The following is a 19,877-nucleotide window of genomic DNA, read 5'->3' on the forward strand; positions in this document are numbered from 1 at the left end:
CGTGCATTTACATAACCCCTCCATAAACGGGTTGGACGTTTACAAAGTTGGACTTGGCTTTAAAACGTGTACTTTTGATCAAAGGTCAATTCACATGATACCCATTAAGCAAATATTTGGAATGGTATAATTTCTGTTGTCACTCACCACCTCTCTGTAGGTAAGGGATATTGCATTGTGCCATTCTGTAAAAGCGCTTCGATTTCTACAGGTCGTGGGTTGTTTGCGGCTGTGTGTAAAGTTCAGTTACACTGGGATAGGTGCAGTCCCAAACAGTACTGTGGCCGAGAGGGGCTCTCACGTATGAAGTGGATTACACACCTTCCTTTAAGTCTGGGGTTATGACCACTGATATGCCTCGCATTGAAGATCCTAGCTGAGACTAGAAGCTGAATATCGACGGCATGAGTTGAGAGAGGCACCAAAGCTAAGCAGTATCTGATTCTGACCAAGTCGCTTTTTTGTCTGTCAAAAGTGTTTTCTGTGTACTGCGGCTATGGCAGTTTCAGAAACGCTGCTGGAGGAAGCGGGATCTGATTGAGGAGGGAATGTCACTTTGGCGCTCTGTGTTCAGACCTGACACAGTGCTTCATTACATCCACATTAAAAACATTCACTTTTCAAACAGTAAAAAACAAACAAACAAAGAACTTCCTCTACAGAACTGTACAAGATTACAAATGATCAATAATTAGTTATACATATTTATATAACAACATTGGTTACTTAATATCACTATAAAGATGTATTGTATTTGATTCTAAATGCAGTATCCCCTTCCGCAAAGCTGCTACAAGAACTACACTGAAGATATTTTCGGTAGTTGAAGCAGCATCCATTACAAAGGATTTTTGCCAGTAACTGTTTCACTATCAAGCAGACCCAAGGTGTTTTAATCTTTACCCAGCAAATTACTGTAGGGCCTTAAAGGCAACGCCTACCATGCTTGTAAGCCATTACTCCACAGCAGCGGGGGAGGAAATATCGCCCCCTTTGTCACAAATATCACACACTCGCTTTATCAAGTGGGCAGCACTGGCCCCTATTTTGGAAATGATTTGATTTTTTTACCAAATAACACGAGGACTGTTCAGTCTACTCCAGGAAACTATTACAACTTTAATGCAGTTGAAATGCATGGCAACAACCTGACACTAACTGAATGTGAAGTGTTTCAAGTGGCAGGTGAGAACACACACAATGTTGAAGGCTATGTTCCAACAGTATATTCTAACAGTAACCCTAATTATGTCCAGATAAATAGGCCAAATTGTCAAAGTATTTACTACAATTTCTTTTCAGAGGGCAGTGACATCCTGCAGAAACCATGGCGGAGCATCATTTGGAAAGCTGAGTAGGTCCAACTGTAATTTATCAATGAAGTTTGTTTTACCTTGAATGACAAATGTAAATGTAATTAGAACACTAACATTTTCTACACTGGTTGGAATATCATAATGAGCACGTAAAGCACACACTTGAACATTTCCTTATTAGTAAATCGGCAAATATGTTTTCTTGTTCCACAGGAAAAGAAAAGAGCTGATAGAATTCATTAAGCAGTACAAGCCCACAATCAGCTCAGTGTCTCGGGCCAAGGTTCTGCTCATTGGTCCCGTTGGTGCTGGAAAGTCCAGCTTCTTCAACTCTATCAACTCCATCTTCAGAGGTCACGTGACCAGCCAGGCTATATCAGGAAGCTCTAGCACCAGCCTTTCCACTCAGGTAAAGTTAGTGGTAGTGAGCTGCCATTTCCTCCAAGCTGCTGTATTTAACGTTTAATTCAATGTTGACGTCTTTTTAAAAACATGTGATAGTTTGAGTCTAAACTCTTTGAATCTAGATGTGACGGACTAGAATTTTTTACACATACTCAACCATAACATTGACTTTACTATTGTAATGAGCTCACCCATGCTACTTCAAAAAAATGTCTGTTTCCTTTTGTTGTGATAATGGTATGAGACTAAGGTGTTGATGTAACTTCTCTGCTTGTCAGTTTCGTACCTACTCTGTGAAGGCTGGACGAGATGGCAAACCCCTGCCGATTCTAATGTGTGACACCATGGGACTGGAAGAGGCCACAGGGGCTGGAGTTGATATTGATGATGTCATCAGCATTCTCAGAGGTCACATGCCTGACAGACACCAGGTGAAGACATGGTACACCAACTACAAATATATATATATATATATATATATCAGCCCTGTGTGTGTACACACACACACACACATTTGTGCATTAATATTTGAACTTTCTCTCCTCTGTCTAGTTTCATCCAGCAGTCCCTCTTCAACCAGAGGCCCATGGTTACCGTCGTTCTCCTGAGCTGCAGGATAAGATCCACTGTGTTGCCTACGTTATCGATGGCTGCAAGGTCTCCATCATGTCTGCCAAAATGGAGGCAAAACTGTCTGCCATTCGCTGGAAGATCAACCGGCTAGGTAATTTGTTTTAATTTAGACCTGTTTGCATTCACGATTCATGATAGGATACAGTACCAGGGGGTCAGATGGCTGAGTGGTTAGGGAGTCGGGCTATTAATCAGAGGTTGTTGGTTCGATTCCCGGCCGTGCCACATGGCGTTGTGTCTTTGGGCAAGGCACTTCAACCCACTTGCCTCGGGGAGAATGTCCCTGTACTTACTGTAAGTCGCTCTGGATAAGAGCGTCTGCTAAATGACTAAATGTAATGTAAGTACCAGGTTTAACAATAGTAGGAGTGAGTAAAATGCATATTCATTAACCCTTTTTTCAAAGTCAACTGCCACTAATGCAGATCTGTTCTCCAGGCATCCCTCAGCTGGTTCTGATGACTAAAGTGGATGAGGCCTGTCCTGATGTGGCAGACGACCTCAAGGACATCTACATCAGCCAGTACATTAGGACAAAGGTGAGGGCCCCTGTAATTAAAGCAATGATACAACATTTTCTGTATTTCAGAGCTCTGGTCCTTCTGTAACTCCAAAGCTAAACGTACTGTTGGCATCTCTCGTAGGCGCAGGAAGTCAGTGTCCGTCTCGGTGTTCCCCTGTCCTGTGTGCTTCCTGTGAAGAACTACAGCGAGGAGCTGGAGCTGGACTTGAGCACTGACATCCTGCTCCTCACTGCTCTGGTCCAGATGCTGCGCTGCACTGACAACTACTTTGATGACATCAGCGATGTGCATGACTAGATGGGTGCATCTCAATTGTCAGGAGTGGCTACCTTTCCTCCCTCTCCTGCCCCCAACACACATTTCCACACACTCCTAACCCATGTTATATGGATACTGGAAACGTACTGTTTTCATGGATTCCTTTTTGTTGGGCTATAGTTGTATTACCACCAGCTTATACTTTTCGTACAAAGTCTTAGGTTAGTTACCTGAAACCAACCCTTATGAAAGTGGGGGTAGATGTTAAACTTCTTACTGCCTTTTGATGCAACTTTTGTTTGGTAAACAACTTTTATTACACAAAGTTTTCTTTTCTAACAGAATTCATAATACCGAGTTGGCTTGTATCAAACAGAAATAAAGGAGATATGTGGATAAGCATGCACAAGAGAAGTGTCGATACACACCAACAAAGAAGTTTCACTATCCTTGCAAGCAGACCCAAGGTGTTTTAATCTCTACCCAGCAAATTACTGTAGGGCCTTAAAACCCTTGTGCTGCCTTCGGGTCACAATGACCCGAAGGTTCACAACGACCCATCGTTGTGTTGCGAAAACTTGACCCAATACAAAAATAAATAATAAGCATTTTCTTTTAACGTTCTCGTTGTGGGGGCTCTGAGACAGCCCGACGGTTAATAGAAAATGTTTCACTTTATTTTTGTATTAGGTCAAGTTGTTGCTACACGATGGTGGGTCACAATGACCCTAAGGTAACACATGGGTTAAAGGCATTGCCTACCATGCTTGTAAACCCCTTTGGTCATTCCATCCAAAACACACATGCTAACCCCTTTGGTCATTTCCCCCAAAGCACACATGCTAACCCCTTTGGTCATTTCCCCCAAAGCACACATGCTAACCCCTTTGGTCATTTAATCCGAAAAACACATGCTGACCCCTTTGGTCATTTCATCCCAAAAACGCATGCTAACCCCTTTGGTCATTTCATCCAAAACACACATGCTAACCCCTGTGGTCATTTCATCCCAAACACGTGCTAACCCCTTTGGTCATTTCATCCCAAAAACGCATGCTAACCCCAACCCCTGGAGGCAAGATCTCTAATCTGCTTTAACGATCAGAATCAGAATTTATTCGCCATGAATAATAAACACAAACATAGGGACCTAAAATTTAAATATGTGGACTATCGTTATGGTACATAAACTAGCAGTACTAAGTGGAATTAGAATTAAATAAAATATACAATAAAATATAAGTTGCCAATATAAGATGCAAGGTTTGTATATTTTGTTTAGGTCCACGCTATACTCAGGCCAACATAATATAATGTGTATATGTACATGAAGCACTGGACCCATTAAGTGCCGTAGCAGGCGGGGTGGTATTCAAGTTAACCTGCGATAAACACCTTTTCCACATCACCAGTAGAAAGGCGAATGTCTGGAGACGGCTGGGCTGGGAGACGGCGGGGCTTGTGAGAGCCAATATATTAGACCTACGTAAGAGACAGTTACGCGCATGTTTAGGAAACGCACGTAAAAAATAACAAATAACGATATGTTTGCAACTAATGCAACGCAGGACAGGACCATTATGGAAACCAAACTAAGGAAGGCGCAAGAAACGGAGTTGTGCCGACTAATTGGAAACGTCCAACTCAGTCTGTTGTACAAGGCCAGCTACCACGGCCAACAAGCAGCCGCATTTCACCAGAAATGTGATCGCAAGGGTCCTACACTCACTGTTGGATACTCTAAAGGGCACATATTTGGAGGGTACACAAGTAAAGATTTTGACCAAACCGGTCAGTACGTACATGACGACAAAGCTTTTCTTTTCAGTTTCAAACGGGGACAGATTGTTAAGTATCCTGTTCAAGATGGCTCGTCGGCGCTCGTGCAGAACGGACACGATGGTCCTTCTTTTGGAAAGAGTTTGGTTTTTTTACCAAGTGGTCAATTATCCATTCAGTCCAACTCTGGATACAGTTACAACTTTGATGCCGCTGAAATGCACGGCAACCACCTACAACTAACTGAATGTGAAGTGTTTCAAGTGGAAGGTAAACGCATTCAATATTTTATGTACCAAAAGTATGTTTGTACAGTAACCCGAAAAATTATGACAAGGCCTATTTCAAACTGCAAGTATTTACTACAAACAGAACATTTCTTCTTTCAGAGGGTAGGACTCTGGAGAAACCATGGAGGAACATAATTTGGGAAGCTGAGTAAGTCCAACTATCCAATTAGTCAGATCATCTTTGAGTTGATTAGTCTCCTTCGAGACTAATGTGACATGAAATTATAAAAATATAAAAATAAGACATGCAGGTAAATTAATTAACATTTGTAAATCAGGCAAAAAAAAGTTTATTGTTTTTCCACAGGAGAAAAAAGGAGCTGATAGAATCCATTAAGCAGTACAAGCCCATTATCAGTTCAGTGTCTCAGATCAAGGTTCTGCTCATTGGTCCCATTGGTGCTGGAAAGTCCAGCTTCTTCAACTCCATCAACTCCATCTTCAGAGGGCATGTGACCAACCAGGCTTTATCCGGAAGCTCTAGCACCAGCCTCACCACTCGGGTAAGCTGCAAAACTGTAAATTAAGATGGTGTGTTAATCATGTTTATTCATCATAAAACACCTGTAAGATCACACTGTAAATAAATAGCAAAATTAACAAAATTGAATGGTATTTTATGCATAACACCAACCAAATTAACTACTATATTTGTGATCACTCAAAACGATTCATTTTATTCTGATAATGGTATGAGACTGAGGTGTTAATGTGTAACTACTCTGCTCTCAGTTTCGTACCTACTCTGTGAAGGCTGGACGAGAGGGCAAACCCCTGCCAATCATATTGTGTGACACCATGGGATTGGAGGAGGCCACAGGGGCGGGAATAGATGTGGATGATGTCATCAGCATTCTTAAAGGTCACATGCCTAACAGACACCAGGTAAAGGCATGGCACACACTTAACAAACACACATGGACACACAAAGGTGTGAACTAATATTTGCATTTTTCTCCTTCAACTTGGTCTAGTTCCATCCCTCAGTCCCTCTCCAAACAGTTGATAAGTCAGCACAGCTGCAGGATCAGATCCATTGTGTTGCCTATGTTATCGATGGCTGCAAGGTCTCCATCATGTCTGCCAAAATGGAGGCAAAACTGTCTGCCATTCGCTGGAAGATCAACCGGCTAGGTAATTTGTTTTAATTTAGACCTGTTTGCCTTCACTTGCCCCAATCCTGGAATGTGTAAGCTCTGCATTTTTCAGTTTCACCAACACCAAAACATAAGAATAGCTAAATGAACCTGACAATTAACTGTAGTAGCACAATATTGTCAAATGTTTTGGTAAGAAAATACATTTGCTAAAGAACTATTGTCTGTTTTTGTGTCCATGTGTCATACTGCCATGTACACCCTAATGCAGATCTGTTCTCCAGGCATCCCTCAGCTGGTTCTGATGACTAAAGTGGATGAGGCCTGTCCCGATGTAGCAGACGACCTCAGGAACATCTACGTCAGCCAGTACATTAGGACAAAGGTGAGGCACTTTTTGTCTACAGGAATTCAATGAAACAAATATTGTTTTGGTTAAGTTGGTTACACTATATTATTAAGTATGGCGCTGATGAATAATCGAGACCCACGTACCAAAATCTAACTACAAACGAAACACGCATCAAACTACAGCGCTCAACATCACGACTGAGCCTTTTTGTCCGTGGGTTTTCTGTAACAGGAAAGATAAACGTATCGTTTGTCATCTCTCGTAGGCCCAGGAAGTCAGTGTCCGTCTCGGTGTTCCCCTGTCCTGTGTGCTTCCTGTGAAGAACTACAGCGAGGAGCTGGAGCTGGACCTGAGCACTGACATCCTGCTCCTCACTGCTCTGGTCCAGATGCTGCGCAGCACTGACAGCTACTTTGATGACATCAGCGAGCTAGATGTGCATGACTAGAAAGCTGCATCTCAATTGTGAGAGTGGCTACCTCTCCTAAGTGCATATCAGTGTGATGATCAGCCAATCAGGATTCGAGACTAGACCCCTGTGTTTTGGCCTCCTGCCTGCATGGTGCACCTGCTTATCTGGTGAGTCACTGGGGGGCCCCCTGCCCCTTCATATAGAATGAAAATGCATCTTAAAAAGAGCACCACTGTAAAGATGTATTTGGCTTTTATTGGGGCCCTGGTAGCTCACTGGTTAAGTGTGTGTACCATGTAAGTGGAGGTCTTACCGCAGGGTCTGGGGTTCAAATCTCACTTGTCTGTCTTCACTAATCTGTCGCGAATTAAGCAGATATGTGCCACAATCAAATGTATCTTTAAAAAAAGCACGCTGAACTTTAGTTGGGTGAAAATGTAAGTATAGCCAAGTCTCCAAATATTTTGACACTAATTAAAAAAATGGGTTTGAACTGCAATCCAATAAAGCAACAATTAAACAGTCAGTGGACAGAGAAACGGAAACTTTATTAATGTACAGTTAGCCAGACGGTACAGTTACTGTACAGAAAATACAACTGGAGTAAAATGATGGCTAAAATGTACATGACATGAGAAATGGCTGATAACTTAAAATGAAACCACAAGCGGTCAGTGGGCATCCTTACTGTGTGATGTATAGGGAAACAAATGTCATTGCAATTGTTGTACATTACTGGTATCTAGGCGGATTATGATTTGGCAGCTGAGTTCCCAACAAAAAAAAGTAACAATTATTAATTGTAGGATTTTGTTCTCACCGATAACTTGGAAGAACACATTAACATGTCAAATAGTGTTTAAAATACGTATGCAATGTTAGTGTAGGTAAAAGACACAGGCTTTCGAGCGTTAACGTTAAACTTAAAATGACAGACTCAAGCACTTTGACGTCAACTGAGCGCTGACGTGCCAGATACACTAGCTGGCTGCTCCATTATAGCACACCAAAAACATGCCTGTCTCAAATCCTCTTTCCTCCAATCCTTCTCCTGTCCTTTTCTTTCCTAGATAACAATGACTGATTTGATAGCAATATCTGTTATATCCAAGTCCTGCACAGGCTTCATATTGCACATCTGTCAAGCTCAGTGGTTGACAAAGTAAACAGGGACAAGGAAGTGGGATGGGCCCCAGAATCCTACTTTCTTGCCAAGGTCCTTACCAACTGCCATCCGATAGAGAACAGTTTGGTCTTGGCACAGCGAAAGAATCCTCCAACTAAGTACAAAGCATTTTGCAATGGCTTCCTTCATTCTGTCAACTGGGTTTGGATGAGAACAGTAAAACAACAAAAAAAGGCAGCAAAGTGAGAAAGCCATTTAAACTGGAAAACTATCAGGTTTTAGTGCAGGACAAGGACAAACACACACATACGTTCACACACACACATACGTTCACACACACACACATACGTTCACACACACACACACACACATACGTTCACACACACAAGTCCAATGGGGGATTTCCTGCACAGGTACAGGGTATGGAGCAGGACATAGGTCAGAGCAGTATTCTTGGCACATGTATTGCAGCTATGAGCTGTGTCCCCAGGCCTCCAGTGTAAACACGTGCATTTACATAACCCCTCCATAAACGGGTTGGACGTTTACAAAGTTGGACTTGGCTTTAAAACGTGTACTTTTGATCAAAGGTCAATTCACATGATACCCATTAAGCAAATATTTGGAATGGTATAATTTCTGTTGTCACTCACCACCTCTCTGTAGGTAAGGGATATTGCATTGTGCCATTCTGTAAAAGCGCTTCGATTTCTACAGGTCGTGGGTTGTTTGCGGCTGTGTGTAAAGTTCAGTTACACTGGGATAGGTGCAGTCCCAAACAGTACTGTGGCCGAGAGGGGCTCTCACGTATGAAGTGGATTACACACCTTCCTTTAAGTCTGGGGTTATGACCACTGATATGCCTCGCATTGAAGATCCTAGCTGAGACTAGAAGCTGAATATCGACGGCATGAGTTGAGAGAGGCACCAAAGCTAAGCAGTATCTGATTCTGACCAAGTCGCTTTTTTGTCTGTCAAAAGTGTTTTCTGTGTACTGCGGCTATGGCAGTTTCAGAAACGCTGCTGGAGGAAGCGGGATCTGATTGAGGAGGGAATGTCACTTTGGCGCTCTGTGTTCAGACCTGACACAGTGCTTCATTACATCCACATTAAAAACATTCACTTTTCAAACAGTAAAAAACAAACAAACAAAGAACTTCCTCTACAGAACTGTACAAGATTACAAATGATCAATAATTAGTTATACATATTTATATAACAACATTGGTTACTTAATATCACTATAAAGATGTATTGTATTTGATTCTAAATGCAGTATCCCCTTCCGCAAAGCTGCTACAAGAACTACACTGAAGATATTTTCGGTAGTTGAAGCAGCATCCATTACAAAGGATTTTTGCCAGTAACTGTTTCACTATCAAGCAGACCCAAGGTGTTTTAATCTTTACCCAGCAAATTACTGTAGGGCCTTAAAGGCAACGCCTACCATGCTTGTAAGCCATTACTCCACAGCAGCGGGGGAGGAAATATCGCCCCCTTTGTCACAAATATCACACACTCGCTTTATCAAGTGGGCAGCACTGGCCCCTATTTTGGAAATGATTTGATTTTTTTACCAAATAACACGAGGACTGTTCAGTCTACTCCAGGAAACTATTACAACTTTAATGCAGTTGAAATGCATGGCAACAACCTGACACTAACTGAATGTGAAGTGTTTCAAGTGGCAGGTGAGAACACACACAATGTTGAAGGCTATGTTCCAACAGTATATTCTAACAGTAACCCTAATTATGTCCAGATAAATAGGCCAAATTGTCAAAGTATTTACTACAATTTCTTTTCAGAGGGCAGTGACATCCTGCAGAAACCATGGCGGAGCATCATTTGGAAAGCTGAGTAGGTCCAACTGTAATTTATCAATGAAGTTTGTTTTACCTTGAATGACAAATGTAAATGTAATTAGAACACTAACATTTTCTACACTGGTTGGAATATCATAATGAGCACGTAAAGCACACACTTGAACATTTCCTTATTAGTAAATCGGCAAATATGTTTTCTTGTTCCACAGGAAAAGAAAAGAGCTGATAGAATTCATTAAGCAGTACAAGCCCACAATCAGCTCAGTGTCTCGGGCCAAGGTTCTGCTCATTGGTCCCGTTGGTGCTGGAAAGTCCAGCTTCTTCAACTCTATCAACTCCATCTTCAGAGGTCACGTGACCAGCCAGGCTATATCAGGAAGCTCTAGCACCAGCCTTTCCACTCAGGTAAAGTTAGTGGTAGTGAGCTGCCATTTCCTCCAAGCTGCTGTATTTAACGTTTAATTCAATGTTGACGTCTTTTTAAAAACATGTGATAGTTTGAGTCTAAACTCTTTGAATCTAGATGTGACGGACTAGAATTTTTTACACATACTCAACCATAACATTGACTTTACTATTGTAATGAGCTCACCCATGCTACTTCAAAAAAATGTCTGTTTCCTTTTGTTGTGATAATGGTATGAGACTAAGGTGTTGATGTAACTTCTCTGCTTGTCAGTTTCGTACCTACTCTGTGAAGGCTGGACGAGATGGCAAACCCCTGCCGATTCTAATGTGTGACACCATGGGACTGGAAGAGGCCACAGGGGCTGGAGTTGATATTGATGATGTCATCAGCATTCTCAGAGGTCACATGCCTGACAGACACCAGGTGAAGACATGGTACACCAACTACATATATATATATATATATATATATATATATATATATATATATATATATATATATATATATATATCAGCCCTGTGTGTGTACACACACACACACACATTTGTGCATTAATATTTGAACTTTCTCTCCTCTGTCTAGTTTCATCCAGCAGTCCCTCTTCAACCAGAGGCCCATGGTTACCGTCGTTCTCCTGAGCTGCAGGATAAGATCCACTGTGTTGCCTACGTTATCGATGGCTGCAAGGTCTCCATCATGTCTGCCAAAATGGAGGCAAAACTGTCTGCCATTCGCTGGAAGATCAACCGGCTAGGTAATTTGTTTTAATTTAGACCTGTTTGCATTCACGATTCATGATAGGATACAGTACCAGGGGGTCAGATGGCTGAGTGGTTAGGGAGTCGGGCTATTAATCAGAGGTTGTTGGTTCGATTCCCGGCCGTGCCACATGGCGTTGTGTCTTTGGGCAAGGCACTTCAACCCACTTGCCTCGGGGAGAATGTCCCTGTACTTACTGTAAGTCGCTCTGGATAAGAGCGTCTGCTAAATGACTAAATGTAATGTAAGTACCAGGTTTAACAATAGTAGGAGTGAGTAAAATGCATATTCATTAACCCTTTTTTCAAAGTCAACTGCCACTAATGCAGATCTGTTCTCCAGGCATCCCTCAGCTGGTTCTGATGACTAAAGTGGATGAGGCCTGTCCTGATGTGGCAGACGACCTCAAGGACATCTACATCAGCCAGTACATTAGGACAAAGGTGAGGGCCCCTGTAATTAAAGCAATGATACAACATTTTCTGTATTTCAGAGCTCTGGTCCTTCTGTAACTCCAAAGCTAAACGTACTGTTGGCATCTCTCGTAGGCGCAGGAAGTCAGTGTCCGTCTCGGTGTTCCCCTGTCCTGTGTGCTTCCTGTGAAGAACTACAGCGAGGAGCTGGAGCTGGACTTGAGCACTGACATCCTGCTCCTCACTGCTCTGGTCCAGATGCTGCGCTGCACTGACAACTACTTTGATGACATCAGCGATGTGCATGACTAGATGGGTGCATCTCAATTGTCAGGAGTGGCTACCTTTCCTCCCTCTCCTGCCCCCAACACACATTTCCACACACTCCTAACCCATGTTATATGGATACTGGAAACGTACTGTTTTCATGGATTCCTTTTTGTTGGGCTATAGTTGTATTACCACCAGCTTATACTTTTCGTACAAAGTCTTAGGTTAGTTACCTGAAACCAACCCTTATGAAAGTGGGGGTAGATGTTAAACTTCTTACTGCCTTTTGATGCAACTTTTGTTTGGTAAACAACTTTTATTACACAAAGTTTTCTTTTCTAACAGAATTCATAATACCGAGTTGGCTTGTATCAAACAGAAATAAAGGAGATATGTGGATAAGCATGCACAAGAGAAGTGTCGATACACACCAACAAAGAAGTTTCACTATCCTTGCAAGCAGACCCAAGGTGTTTTAATCTCTACCCAGCAAATTACTGTAGGGCCTTAAAACCCTTGTGCTGCCTTCGGGTCACAATGACCCGAAGGTTCACAACGACCCATCGTTGTGTTGCGAAAACTTGACCCAATACAAAAATAAATAATAAGCATTTTCTTTTAACGTTCTCGTTGTGGGGGCTCTGAGACAGCCCGACGGTTAATAGAAAATGTTTCACTTTATTTTTGTATTAGGTCAAGTTGTTGCTACACGATGGTGGGTCACAATGACCCTAAGGTAACACATGGGTTAAAGGCATTGCCTACCATGCTTGTAAACCCCTTTGGTCATTCCATCCAAAACACACATGCTAACCCCTTTGGTCATTTCCCCCAAAGCACACATGCTAACCCCTTTGGTCATTTCCCCCAAAGCACACATGCTAACCCCTTTGGTCATTTAATCCGAAAAACACATGCTGACCCCTTTGGTCATTTCATCCCAAAAACGCATGCTAACCCCTTTGGTCATTTCATCCAAAACACACATGCTAACCCCTGTGGTCATTTCATCCCAAACACGTGCTAACCCCACGTGCTAACCCCTTTGGTCATAGGGAGTCAGGTGGCTGAGCGGTGAGGGAGTCGGACTAGTAATCCGAAGGTTGCCAGTTCGATTCCCGGTCATGCCAACTGACGTTGTGTCCTTGGGCAAGGCACTTCACCCTACTTGCCTCGGGAGAATGTCCCTGTACTTACTGTAAGTCGCTCTGGATAAGAGCGTCTGCTAAATGACTAAAATGTAAAAAATGTAAATGTAAATTTCATCCCAAAAACGCATGCTAACCCCAACCCCTGGAGGCAAGATCTCTAATCTGCTTTAACGATCAGAATCAGAATTTATTCGCCATGAATAATAAACACAAACATAGGGACCTAAAATTTAAATATGTGGACTATCGTTATGGTACATAAACTAGCAGTACTAAGTGGAATTAGAATTAAATAAAATATACAATAAAATATAAGTTGCCAATATAAGATGCAAGGTTTGTATATTTTGTTTAGGTCCACGCTATACTCAGGCCAACATAATATAATGTGTATATGTACATGAAGCACTGGACCCATTAAGTGCCGTAGCAGGCGGGGTGGTATGCAAGTTAACCTGCGATAAACACCTTTTCCACATCTCCACCAGTAGAAAGGCGAATGTCTGGAGACGGCTGGGCTGGGAGACGGCGGGGCTTGTGAGAGCCAATATATTAGACCTACGTAAGAGACAGTTACGCGCATGTTTAGGAAACGCACGTAAAAAATAACAAATAACGATATGTTTGCAACTAATGCAACGCAGGACAGGACCATTATGGAAACCAAACTAAGGAAGGCGCAAGAAACGGAGTTGTGCCGACTAATTGGAAACGTCCAACTCAGTCTGTTGTACAAGGCCAGCTACCACGGCAAACAAGCAGCCGCATTTCACCAGAAATGTGATCGCAAGGGTCCTACACTCACTGTTGGATACTCTAAAGGGCACATATTTGGAGGGTACACAAGTAAAGATTTTGACCAAACCGGTCAGTACGTACATGACGACAAAGCTTTTCTTTTCAGTTTCAAACGGGGACAGATTGTTAAGTATCCTGTTCAAGATGGCTCGTCGGCGCTCGTGCAGAACGGACACGATGGTCCTTCTTTTGGAAAGAGTTTGGTTTTTTTACCAAGTGGTCAATTATCCATTCAGTCCAACTCTGGATACAGTTACAACTTTGATGCCGCTGAAATGCACGGCAACCACCTACAACTAACTGAATGTGAAGTGTTTCAAGTGGAAGGTAAACGCATTCAATATTTTATGTACCAAAAGTATGTTTGTACAGTAACCCGAAAAATTATGACAAGGCCTATTTCAAACTGCAAGTATTTACTACAAACAGAACATTTCTTCTTTCAGAGGGTAGGACTCTGGAGAAACCATGGAGGAACATAATTTGGGAAGCTGAGTAAGTCCAACTATCCAATTAGTCAGATCATCTTTGAGTTGATTAGTCTCCTTCGAGACTAATGTGACATGAAATTATAAAAATATAAAAATAAGACATGCAGGTAAATTAATTAACATTTGTAAATCAGGCAAAAAAAAGTTTATTGTTTTTCCACAGGAGAAAAAAGGAGCTGATAGAATCCATTAAGCAGTACAAGCCCATTATCAGTTCAGTGTCTCAGATCAAGGTTCTGCTCATTGGTCCCATTGGTGCTGGAAAGTCCAGCTTCTTCAACTCCATCAACTCCATCTTCAGAGGGCATGTGACCAACCAGGCTTTATCCGGAAGCTCTAGCACCAGCCTCACCACTCGGGTAAGCTGCAAAACTGTAAATTAAGATGGTGTGTTAATCATGTTTATTCATCATAAAACACCTGTAAGATCACACTGTAAATAAATAGCAAAATTAACAAAATTGAATGGTATTTTATGCATAACACCAACCCAATTAACTACTATATTTGTGATCACTCAAAACGATTCATTTTATTCTGATAATGGTATGAGACTGAGGTGTTAATGTGTAACTACTCTGCTCTCAGTTTCGTACCTACTCTGTGAAGGCTGGACGAGAGGGCAAACCCCTGCCAATCATATTGTGTGACACCATGGGATTGGAGGAGGCCACAGGGGCGGGAATAGATGTGGATGATGTCATCAGCATTCTTAAAGGTCACATGCCTAACAGACACCAGGTAAAGGCATGGCACACACTTAACAAACACACATGGACACACAAAGGTGTGAACTAATATTTGCATTTTTCTCCTTCAACTTGGTCTAGTTCCATCCCTCAGTCCCTCTCCAAACAGTTGATAAGTCAGCACAGCTGCAGGATCAGATCCATTGTGTTGCCTATGTTATCGATGGCTGCAAGGTCTCCATCATGTCTGCCAAAATGGAGGCAAAACTGTCTGCCATTCGCTGGAAGATCAACCGGCTAGGTAATTTGTTTTAATTTAGACCTGTTTGCCTTCACTTGCCCCAATCCTGGAATGTGTAAGCTCTGCATTTTTCAGTTTCACCAACACCAAAACATAAGAATAGCTAAATGAACCTGACAATTAACTGTAGTAGCACAATATTGTCAAATGTTTTGGTAAGAAAATACATTTGCTAAAGAACTATTGTCTGTTTTTGTGTCCATGTGTCATACTGCCATGTACACCCTAATGCAGATCTGTTCTCCAGGCATCCCTCAGCTGGTTCTGATGACTAAAGTGGATGAGGCCTGTCCCGATGTAGCAGACGACCTCAGGAACATCTACGTCAGCCAGTACATTAGGACAAAGGTGAGGCACTTTTTGTCTACAGGAATTCAATGAAACAAATATTGTTTTGGTTAAGTTGGTTACACTATATTATTAAGTATGGCGCTGATGAATAATCGAGACCCACGTACCAAAATCTAACTACAAACGAAACACGCATCAAACTACAGCGCTCAACGTCACGACTGAGCCTTTTTGTCCGTGGGTTTTCTGTAACAGGAAAGATAAACGTATCGTTTGTCATCTCTCGTAGGCCCAGGAAGTCAGTGTCCGTCTCGGTGTTCCCCTGTCCTGTGTGCTTCCTGTGAAGAACTACAGCGAGGAGCTGGAGCTGGACCTGAGCACTGACATCCTGCTCCTCACTGCTCTGGTCCAGATGCTGCGCAGCACTGACAGCTACTTTGATGACATCAGCGAGCTAGATGTGCATGACTAGAAAGCTGCATCTCAATTGTGAGAGTGGCTACCTCTCCTAAGTGCATATCAGTGTGATGATCAGCCAATCAGGATTCGAGACTAGACCCCTGTGTTTTGGCCTCCTGCCTGCATGGTGCACCTGCTTATCTGGTGAGTCACTGGGGGGCCCCCTGCCCCTTCATATAGAATGAAAATGCATCTTAAAAAGAGCACCACTGTAAAGATGTATTTGGCTTTTATTGGGGCCCTGGTAGCTCACTGGTTAAGTGTGTGTACCATGTAAGTGGAGGTCTTACCGCAGGGTCTGGGGTTCAAATCTCACTTGTCTGTCTTCACTAATCTGTCGCGAATTAAGCAGATATGTGCCACAATCAAATGTATCTTTAAAAAAAGCACGCTGAACTTTAGTTGGGTGAAAATGTAAGTATAGCCAAGTCTCCAAATATTTTGACACTAATTAAAAAAATGGGTTTGAACTGCAATCCAATAAAGCAACAATTAAACAGTCAGTGGACAGAGAAACGGAAACTTTATTAATGTACAGTTAGCCAGACGGTACAGTTACTGTACAGAAAATACAACTGGAGTAAAATGATGGCTAAAATGTACATGACATGAGAAATGGCTGATAACTTAAAATGAAACCACAAGCGGTCAGTGGGCATCCTTACTGTGTGATGTATAGGGAAACAAATGTCATTGCAATTGTTGTACATTACTGGTATCTAGGCGGATTATGATTTGGCAGCTGAGTTCCCAACAAAAAAAAGTAACAATTATTAATTGTAGGATTTTGTTCTCACCGATAACTTGGAAGAACACATTAACATGTCAAATAGTGTTTAAAATACGTATGCAATGTTAGTGTAGGTAAAAGACACAGGCTTTCGAGCGTTAACGTTAAACTTAAAATGACAGACTCAAGCACTTTGACGTCAACTGAGCGCTGACGTGCCAGATACACTAGCTGGCTGCTCCATTATAGCACACCAAAAACATGCCTGTCTCAAATCCTCTTTCCTCCAATCCTTCTCCTGTCCTTTTCTTTCCTAGATAACAATGACTGATTTGATAGCAATATCTGTTATATCCAAGTCCTGCACAGGCTTCATATTGCACATCTGTCAAGCTCAGTGGTTGACAAAGTAAACAGGGACAAGGAAGTGGGATGGGCCCCAGAATCCTACTTTCTTGCCAAGGTCCTTACCAACTGCCATCCGATAGAGAACAGTTTGGTCTTGGCACAGCGAAAGAATCCTCCAACTAAGTACAAAGCATTTTGCAATGGCTTCCTTCATTCTGTCAACTGGGTTTGGATGAGAACAGTAAAACAACAAAAAAAGGCAGCAAAGTGAGAAAGCCATTTAAACTGGAAAACTATCAGGTTTTAGTGCAGGACAAGGACAAACACACACATACGTTCACACACACACATACGTTCACACACACACACATACGTTCACACACACACACACATACGTTCACACACACAAGTCCAATGGGGGATTTCCTGCACAGGTACAGGGTATGGAGCAGGACATAGGTCAGAGCAGTATTCTTGGCACATGTATTGCAGCTATGAGCTGTGTCCCCAGGCCTCCAGTGTAAACACGTGCATTTACATAACCCCTCCATAAACGGGTTGGACGTTTACAAAGTTGGACTTGGCTTTAAAACGTGTACTTTTGATCAAAGGTCAATTCACATGATACCCATTAAGCAAATATTTGGAATGGTATAATTTCTGTTGTCACTCACCACCTCTCTGTAGGTAAGGGATATTGCATTGTGCCATTCTGTAAAAGCGCTTCGATTTCTACAGGTCGTGGGTTGTTTGCGGCTGTGTGTAAAGTTCAGTTACACTGGGATAGGTGCAGTCCCAAACAGTACTGTGGCCGAGAGGGGCTCTCACGTATGAAGTGGATTACACACCTTCCTTTAAGTCTGGGGTTATGACCACTGATATGCCTCGCATTGAAGATCCTAGCTGAGACTAGAAGCTGAATATCGACGGCATGAGTTGAGAGAGGCACCAAAGCTAAGCAGTATCTGATTCTGACCAAGTCGCTTTTTTGTCTGTCAAAAGTGTTTTCTGTGTACTGCGGCTATGGCAGTTTCAGAAACGCTGCTGGAGGAAGCGGGATCTGATTGAGGAGGGAATGTCACTTTGGCGCTCTGTGTTCAGACCTGACACAGTGCTTCATTACATCCACATTAAAAACATTCACTTTTCAAACAGTAAAAAACAAACAAACAAAGAACTTCCTCTACAGAACTGTACAAGATTACAAATGATCAATAATTAGTTATACATATTTATATAACAACATTGGTTACTTAATATCACTATAAAGATGTATTGTATTTGATTCTAAATGCAGTATCCCCTTCCGCAAAGCTGCTACAAGAACTACACTGAAGATATTTTCGGTAGTTGAAGCAGCATCCATTACAAAGGATTTTTGCCAGTAACTGTTTCACTATCAAGCAGACCCAAGGTGTTTTAATCTTTACCCAGCAAATTACTGTAGGGCCTTAAAGGCAACGCCTACCATGCTTGTAAGCCATTACTCCACAGCAGCGGGGGAGGAAATATCGCCCCCTGGAGGCGAGATCTCTAATCTGCTTTGACGATGCAAGGTTTGTATATTTGTTTTAGGTCCACGCTATACTCAGGCCAACATAATATAATGTGTATATGTACATGAAGCACTGGACCCATTAAGTGCCGTAGCAGGTGGGGGGGTATGCAAGTGACCCTGCGATAAACACCTTTTCCACATCTCCACCAGTAGAGAGGTGAATGTCTGGAGACAGCTGGGCTGGGAGGGGGCGGGGCTTGTGAGAGGGGCAGGTCAGGTTTGGGATGGACAGTGAAAGCATGGTTCTGTGCCCCCCCCCCCCCCCCCTCCTGACTGGAAGGAAGAAGCAGGACCACTTCCTGTGTTCACTGCCTCCCCCCTTGTTTGGAAAGAGGATACTGCATCATTGTAGGCGTTCCTTTAGCTCGTGTTCTCAGGGCTCTCATGTGCATGGTGTCCTCCACACCTCTCTCAGTTCTGGGGCCGGGGCCTCACTGGGGCCCTTCCTTAGGGGAGGAGGGCGGCTGGGAGGACTGGGAGCTGCCGGAGCTCTTCAGGGAGCCCAGGGTCTTGCTGAACCAGGAGTTCTTGGCTGCTTGGATCTCGTTCATCAGGACCCCCCGCTGGTGTTCCAGCTCCTGGAGGAGAACAAGGTGGGGAGAGGAATCAGAGCGGGCCGTGACAACACAGGAGTGAAGAACGTATATGTATATAAATCCGTATTGTAGTCAGGGAGGGAACAAGCATGATAAGGGGGGAAAACCCCTCGATCGGTCACTGAAGTGATTCAGTGATGGGTATCAAACTAAGGAGCGGCCCATTCGAATGAGTCGAGAGAGTCGACTCAGCGGACGGCGTCTCACCTGGATCTTGCACTTGGCCTCCACCAGCTGCAGCTTGGTCTGGGCCAGCTCCAGCTCCATCTCCCTCAGCTGGCTCTTCAGAGAGTCCTTCTCCTCGTCCTGATCGCCGGGCCCGCAGTCCCTGCTGGGCGGAGGCATCTGGAGGGGCCCTTCTTTACTGAACACCTCCCGGCAACGCTCGCACGCCATCACCTTACTCTGCACGGACCGCACACACACGGGTTAAACTGTCGGTCAGTCGTTCAGACTGTCAAACAACCAGACAGTAAATCAGTCAGACAGGCAGGCAGTCCATCAGTCAGTCGGACAGACAATAAGACAGTCAGACAGTATGTTAGTCAGTCAGTCAGACAGTATGTTAGTCGGTCAGACAGTATGTTAGTCGGTCA

At 43.0% G+C, this 19,877-nt stretch overlaps 5 protein-coding genes across 8 annotated transcripts in view; 4 read left to right on the plus strand and 1 right to left on the minus strand.

The window, feature by feature from the left end:
* The first annotated feature begins 984 nt into the window (after positions 1-984).
* LOC136935890 (interferon-induced protein 44-like) lies at positions 985-3,867 on the plus strand. The gene is made up of 7 exons (XM_067229567.1): positions 985-1,185; positions 1,303-1,354; positions 1,530-1,725; positions 2,000-2,152; positions 2,274-2,445; positions 2,793-2,893; positions 2,999-3,867. Exons 1-7 carry the CDS (start codon positions 1,134-1,136, stop codon positions 3,173-3,175), a joined length of 903 nt encoding a protein of 300 aa, XP_067085668.1. The 5' UTR covers positions 985-1,133; the 3' UTR covers positions 3,176-3,867.
* Positions 3,868-4,610: 743 nt separating this feature from the next.
* On the plus strand, positions 4,611-7,592 carry LOC136935887 (interferon-induced protein 44-like). The gene is made up of 7 exons (XM_067229564.1): positions 4,611-5,185; positions 5,305-5,353; positions 5,513-5,708; positions 5,938-6,090; positions 6,180-6,339; positions 6,587-6,687; positions 6,920-7,592. Exons 1-7 carry the CDS (start codon positions 4,681-4,683, stop codon positions 7,100-7,102), a joined length of 1,347 nt encoding a protein of 448 aa, XP_067085665.1. The 5' UTR covers positions 4,611-4,680; the 3' UTR covers positions 7,103-7,592.
* A 2,090-nt stretch (positions 7,593-9,682) lies between these two features.
* On the plus strand, positions 9,683-12,594 carry LOC136935891 (interferon-induced protein 44-like). Its single transcript, XM_067229568.1, has 7 exons — positions 9,683-9,883; positions 10,001-10,052; positions 10,228-10,423; positions 10,698-10,850; positions 11,010-11,181; positions 11,529-11,629; positions 11,735-12,594. The coding sequence occupies exons 1-7, from the start codon at positions 9,832-9,834 to the stop codon at positions 11,909-11,911; spliced, it is 903 nt and encodes a 300-aa protein (XP_067085669.1). The 5' UTR covers positions 9,683-9,831; the 3' UTR covers positions 11,912-12,594.
* Positions 12,595-13,564: 970 nt separating this feature from the next.
* On the plus strand, positions 13,565-16,552 carry LOC136935885 (interferon-induced protein 44-like). Its single transcript, XM_067229562.1, has 7 exons — positions 13,565-14,145; positions 14,265-14,313; positions 14,473-14,668; positions 14,898-15,050; positions 15,140-15,299; positions 15,547-15,647; positions 15,880-16,552. Exons 1-7 carry the CDS (start codon positions 13,641-13,643, stop codon positions 16,060-16,062), a joined length of 1,347 nt encoding a protein of 448 aa, XP_067085663.1. The 5' UTR covers positions 13,565-13,640; the 3' UTR covers positions 16,063-16,552.
* A 2,438-nt stretch (positions 16,553-18,990) lies between these two features.
* Positions 18,991-19,877, minus strand: part of rabgap1l (RAB GTPase activating protein 1-like) — a 69,779-nt gene continuing 68,892 nt past the window's right edge. For all 4 annotated transcript variants that reach the window (XM_067229559.1, XM_067229557.1, XM_067229558.1 and 1 more), the window contains 2 exons: positions 19,489-19,686; positions 18,991-19,263 (listed from right to left, as the gene is read on the minus strand). In XM_067229559.1, coding sequence (XP_067085660.1) covers positions 19,117-19,263; positions 19,489-19,686 — 345 coding nt within the window. In that variant the 3' untranslated portion in view covers positions 18,991-19,116. The remainder of the gene's footprint in view (positions 19,264-19,488; positions 19,687-19,877) is intronic.

This window comes from Osmerus mordax, chromosome 26, assembly GCF_038355195.1.
Source record: "Osmerus mordax isolate fOsmMor3 chromosome 26, fOsmMor3.pri, whole genome shotgun sequence".
Classification (NCBI taxonomy): domain Eukaryota; kingdom Metazoa; phylum Chordata; class Actinopteri; order Osmeriformes; family Osmeridae; genus Osmerus; species Osmerus mordax.

Bases quoted from the DNA above. Each gene is read 5' to 3' on its own strand.
- LOC136935890 (XM_067229567.1), top strand. From the start codon at position 1,134: ATGCATGGCAACAACCTGACACTAACTGAATGTGAAGTGTTTCAAGTG. The intron at 1,186-1,302 runs GTGAGAACACAC...ATTTCTTTTCAG, and splicing joins TGAAGTGTTTCAAGTGGCAG to AGGGCAGTGACATCCTGCAG. The intron at 2,894-2,998 runs GTGAGGGCCCCT...CATCTCTCGTAG, and splicing joins GCCAGTACATTAGGACAAAG to GCGCAGGAAGTCAGTGTCCG.
- LOC136935887 (XM_067229564.1), top strand. From the start codon at position 4,681: ATGTTTGCAACTAATGCAACGCAGGACAGGACCATTATGGAAACCAAA. The intron at 5,709-5,937 runs GTAAGCTGCAAA...CTCTGCTCTCAG, and splicing joins GCACCAGCCTCACCACTCGG to TTTCGTACCTACTCTGTGAA. The intron at 6,688-6,919 runs GTGAGGCACTTT...CATCTCTCGTAG, and splicing joins GCCAGTACATTAGGACAAAG to GCCCAGGAAGTCAGTGTCCG.
- LOC136935891 (XM_067229568.1), top strand. From the start codon at position 9,832: ATGCATGGCAACAACCTGACACTAACTGAATGTGAAGTGTTTCAAGTG. The intron at 10,424-10,697 runs GTAAAGTTAGTG...TCTGCTTGTCAG, and splicing joins GCACCAGCCTTTCCACTCAG to TTTCGTACCTACTCTGTGAA. The intron at 11,182-11,528 runs GTAATTTGTTTT...TCTGTTCTCCAG, and splicing joins CTGGAAGATCAACCGGCTAG to GCATCCCTCAGCTGGTTCTG.
- LOC136935885 (XM_067229562.1), top strand. From the start codon at position 13,641: ATGTTTGCAACTAATGCAACGCAGGACAGGACCATTATGGAAACCAAA. The intron at 14,146-14,264 runs GTAAACGCATTC...TTCTTCTTTCAG, and splicing joins TGAAGTGTTTCAAGTGGAAG to AGGGTAGGACTCTGGAGAAA. The intron at 15,300-15,546 runs GTAATTTGTTTT...TCTGTTCTCCAG, and splicing joins CTGGAAGATCAACCGGCTAG to GCATCCCTCAGCTGGTTCTG.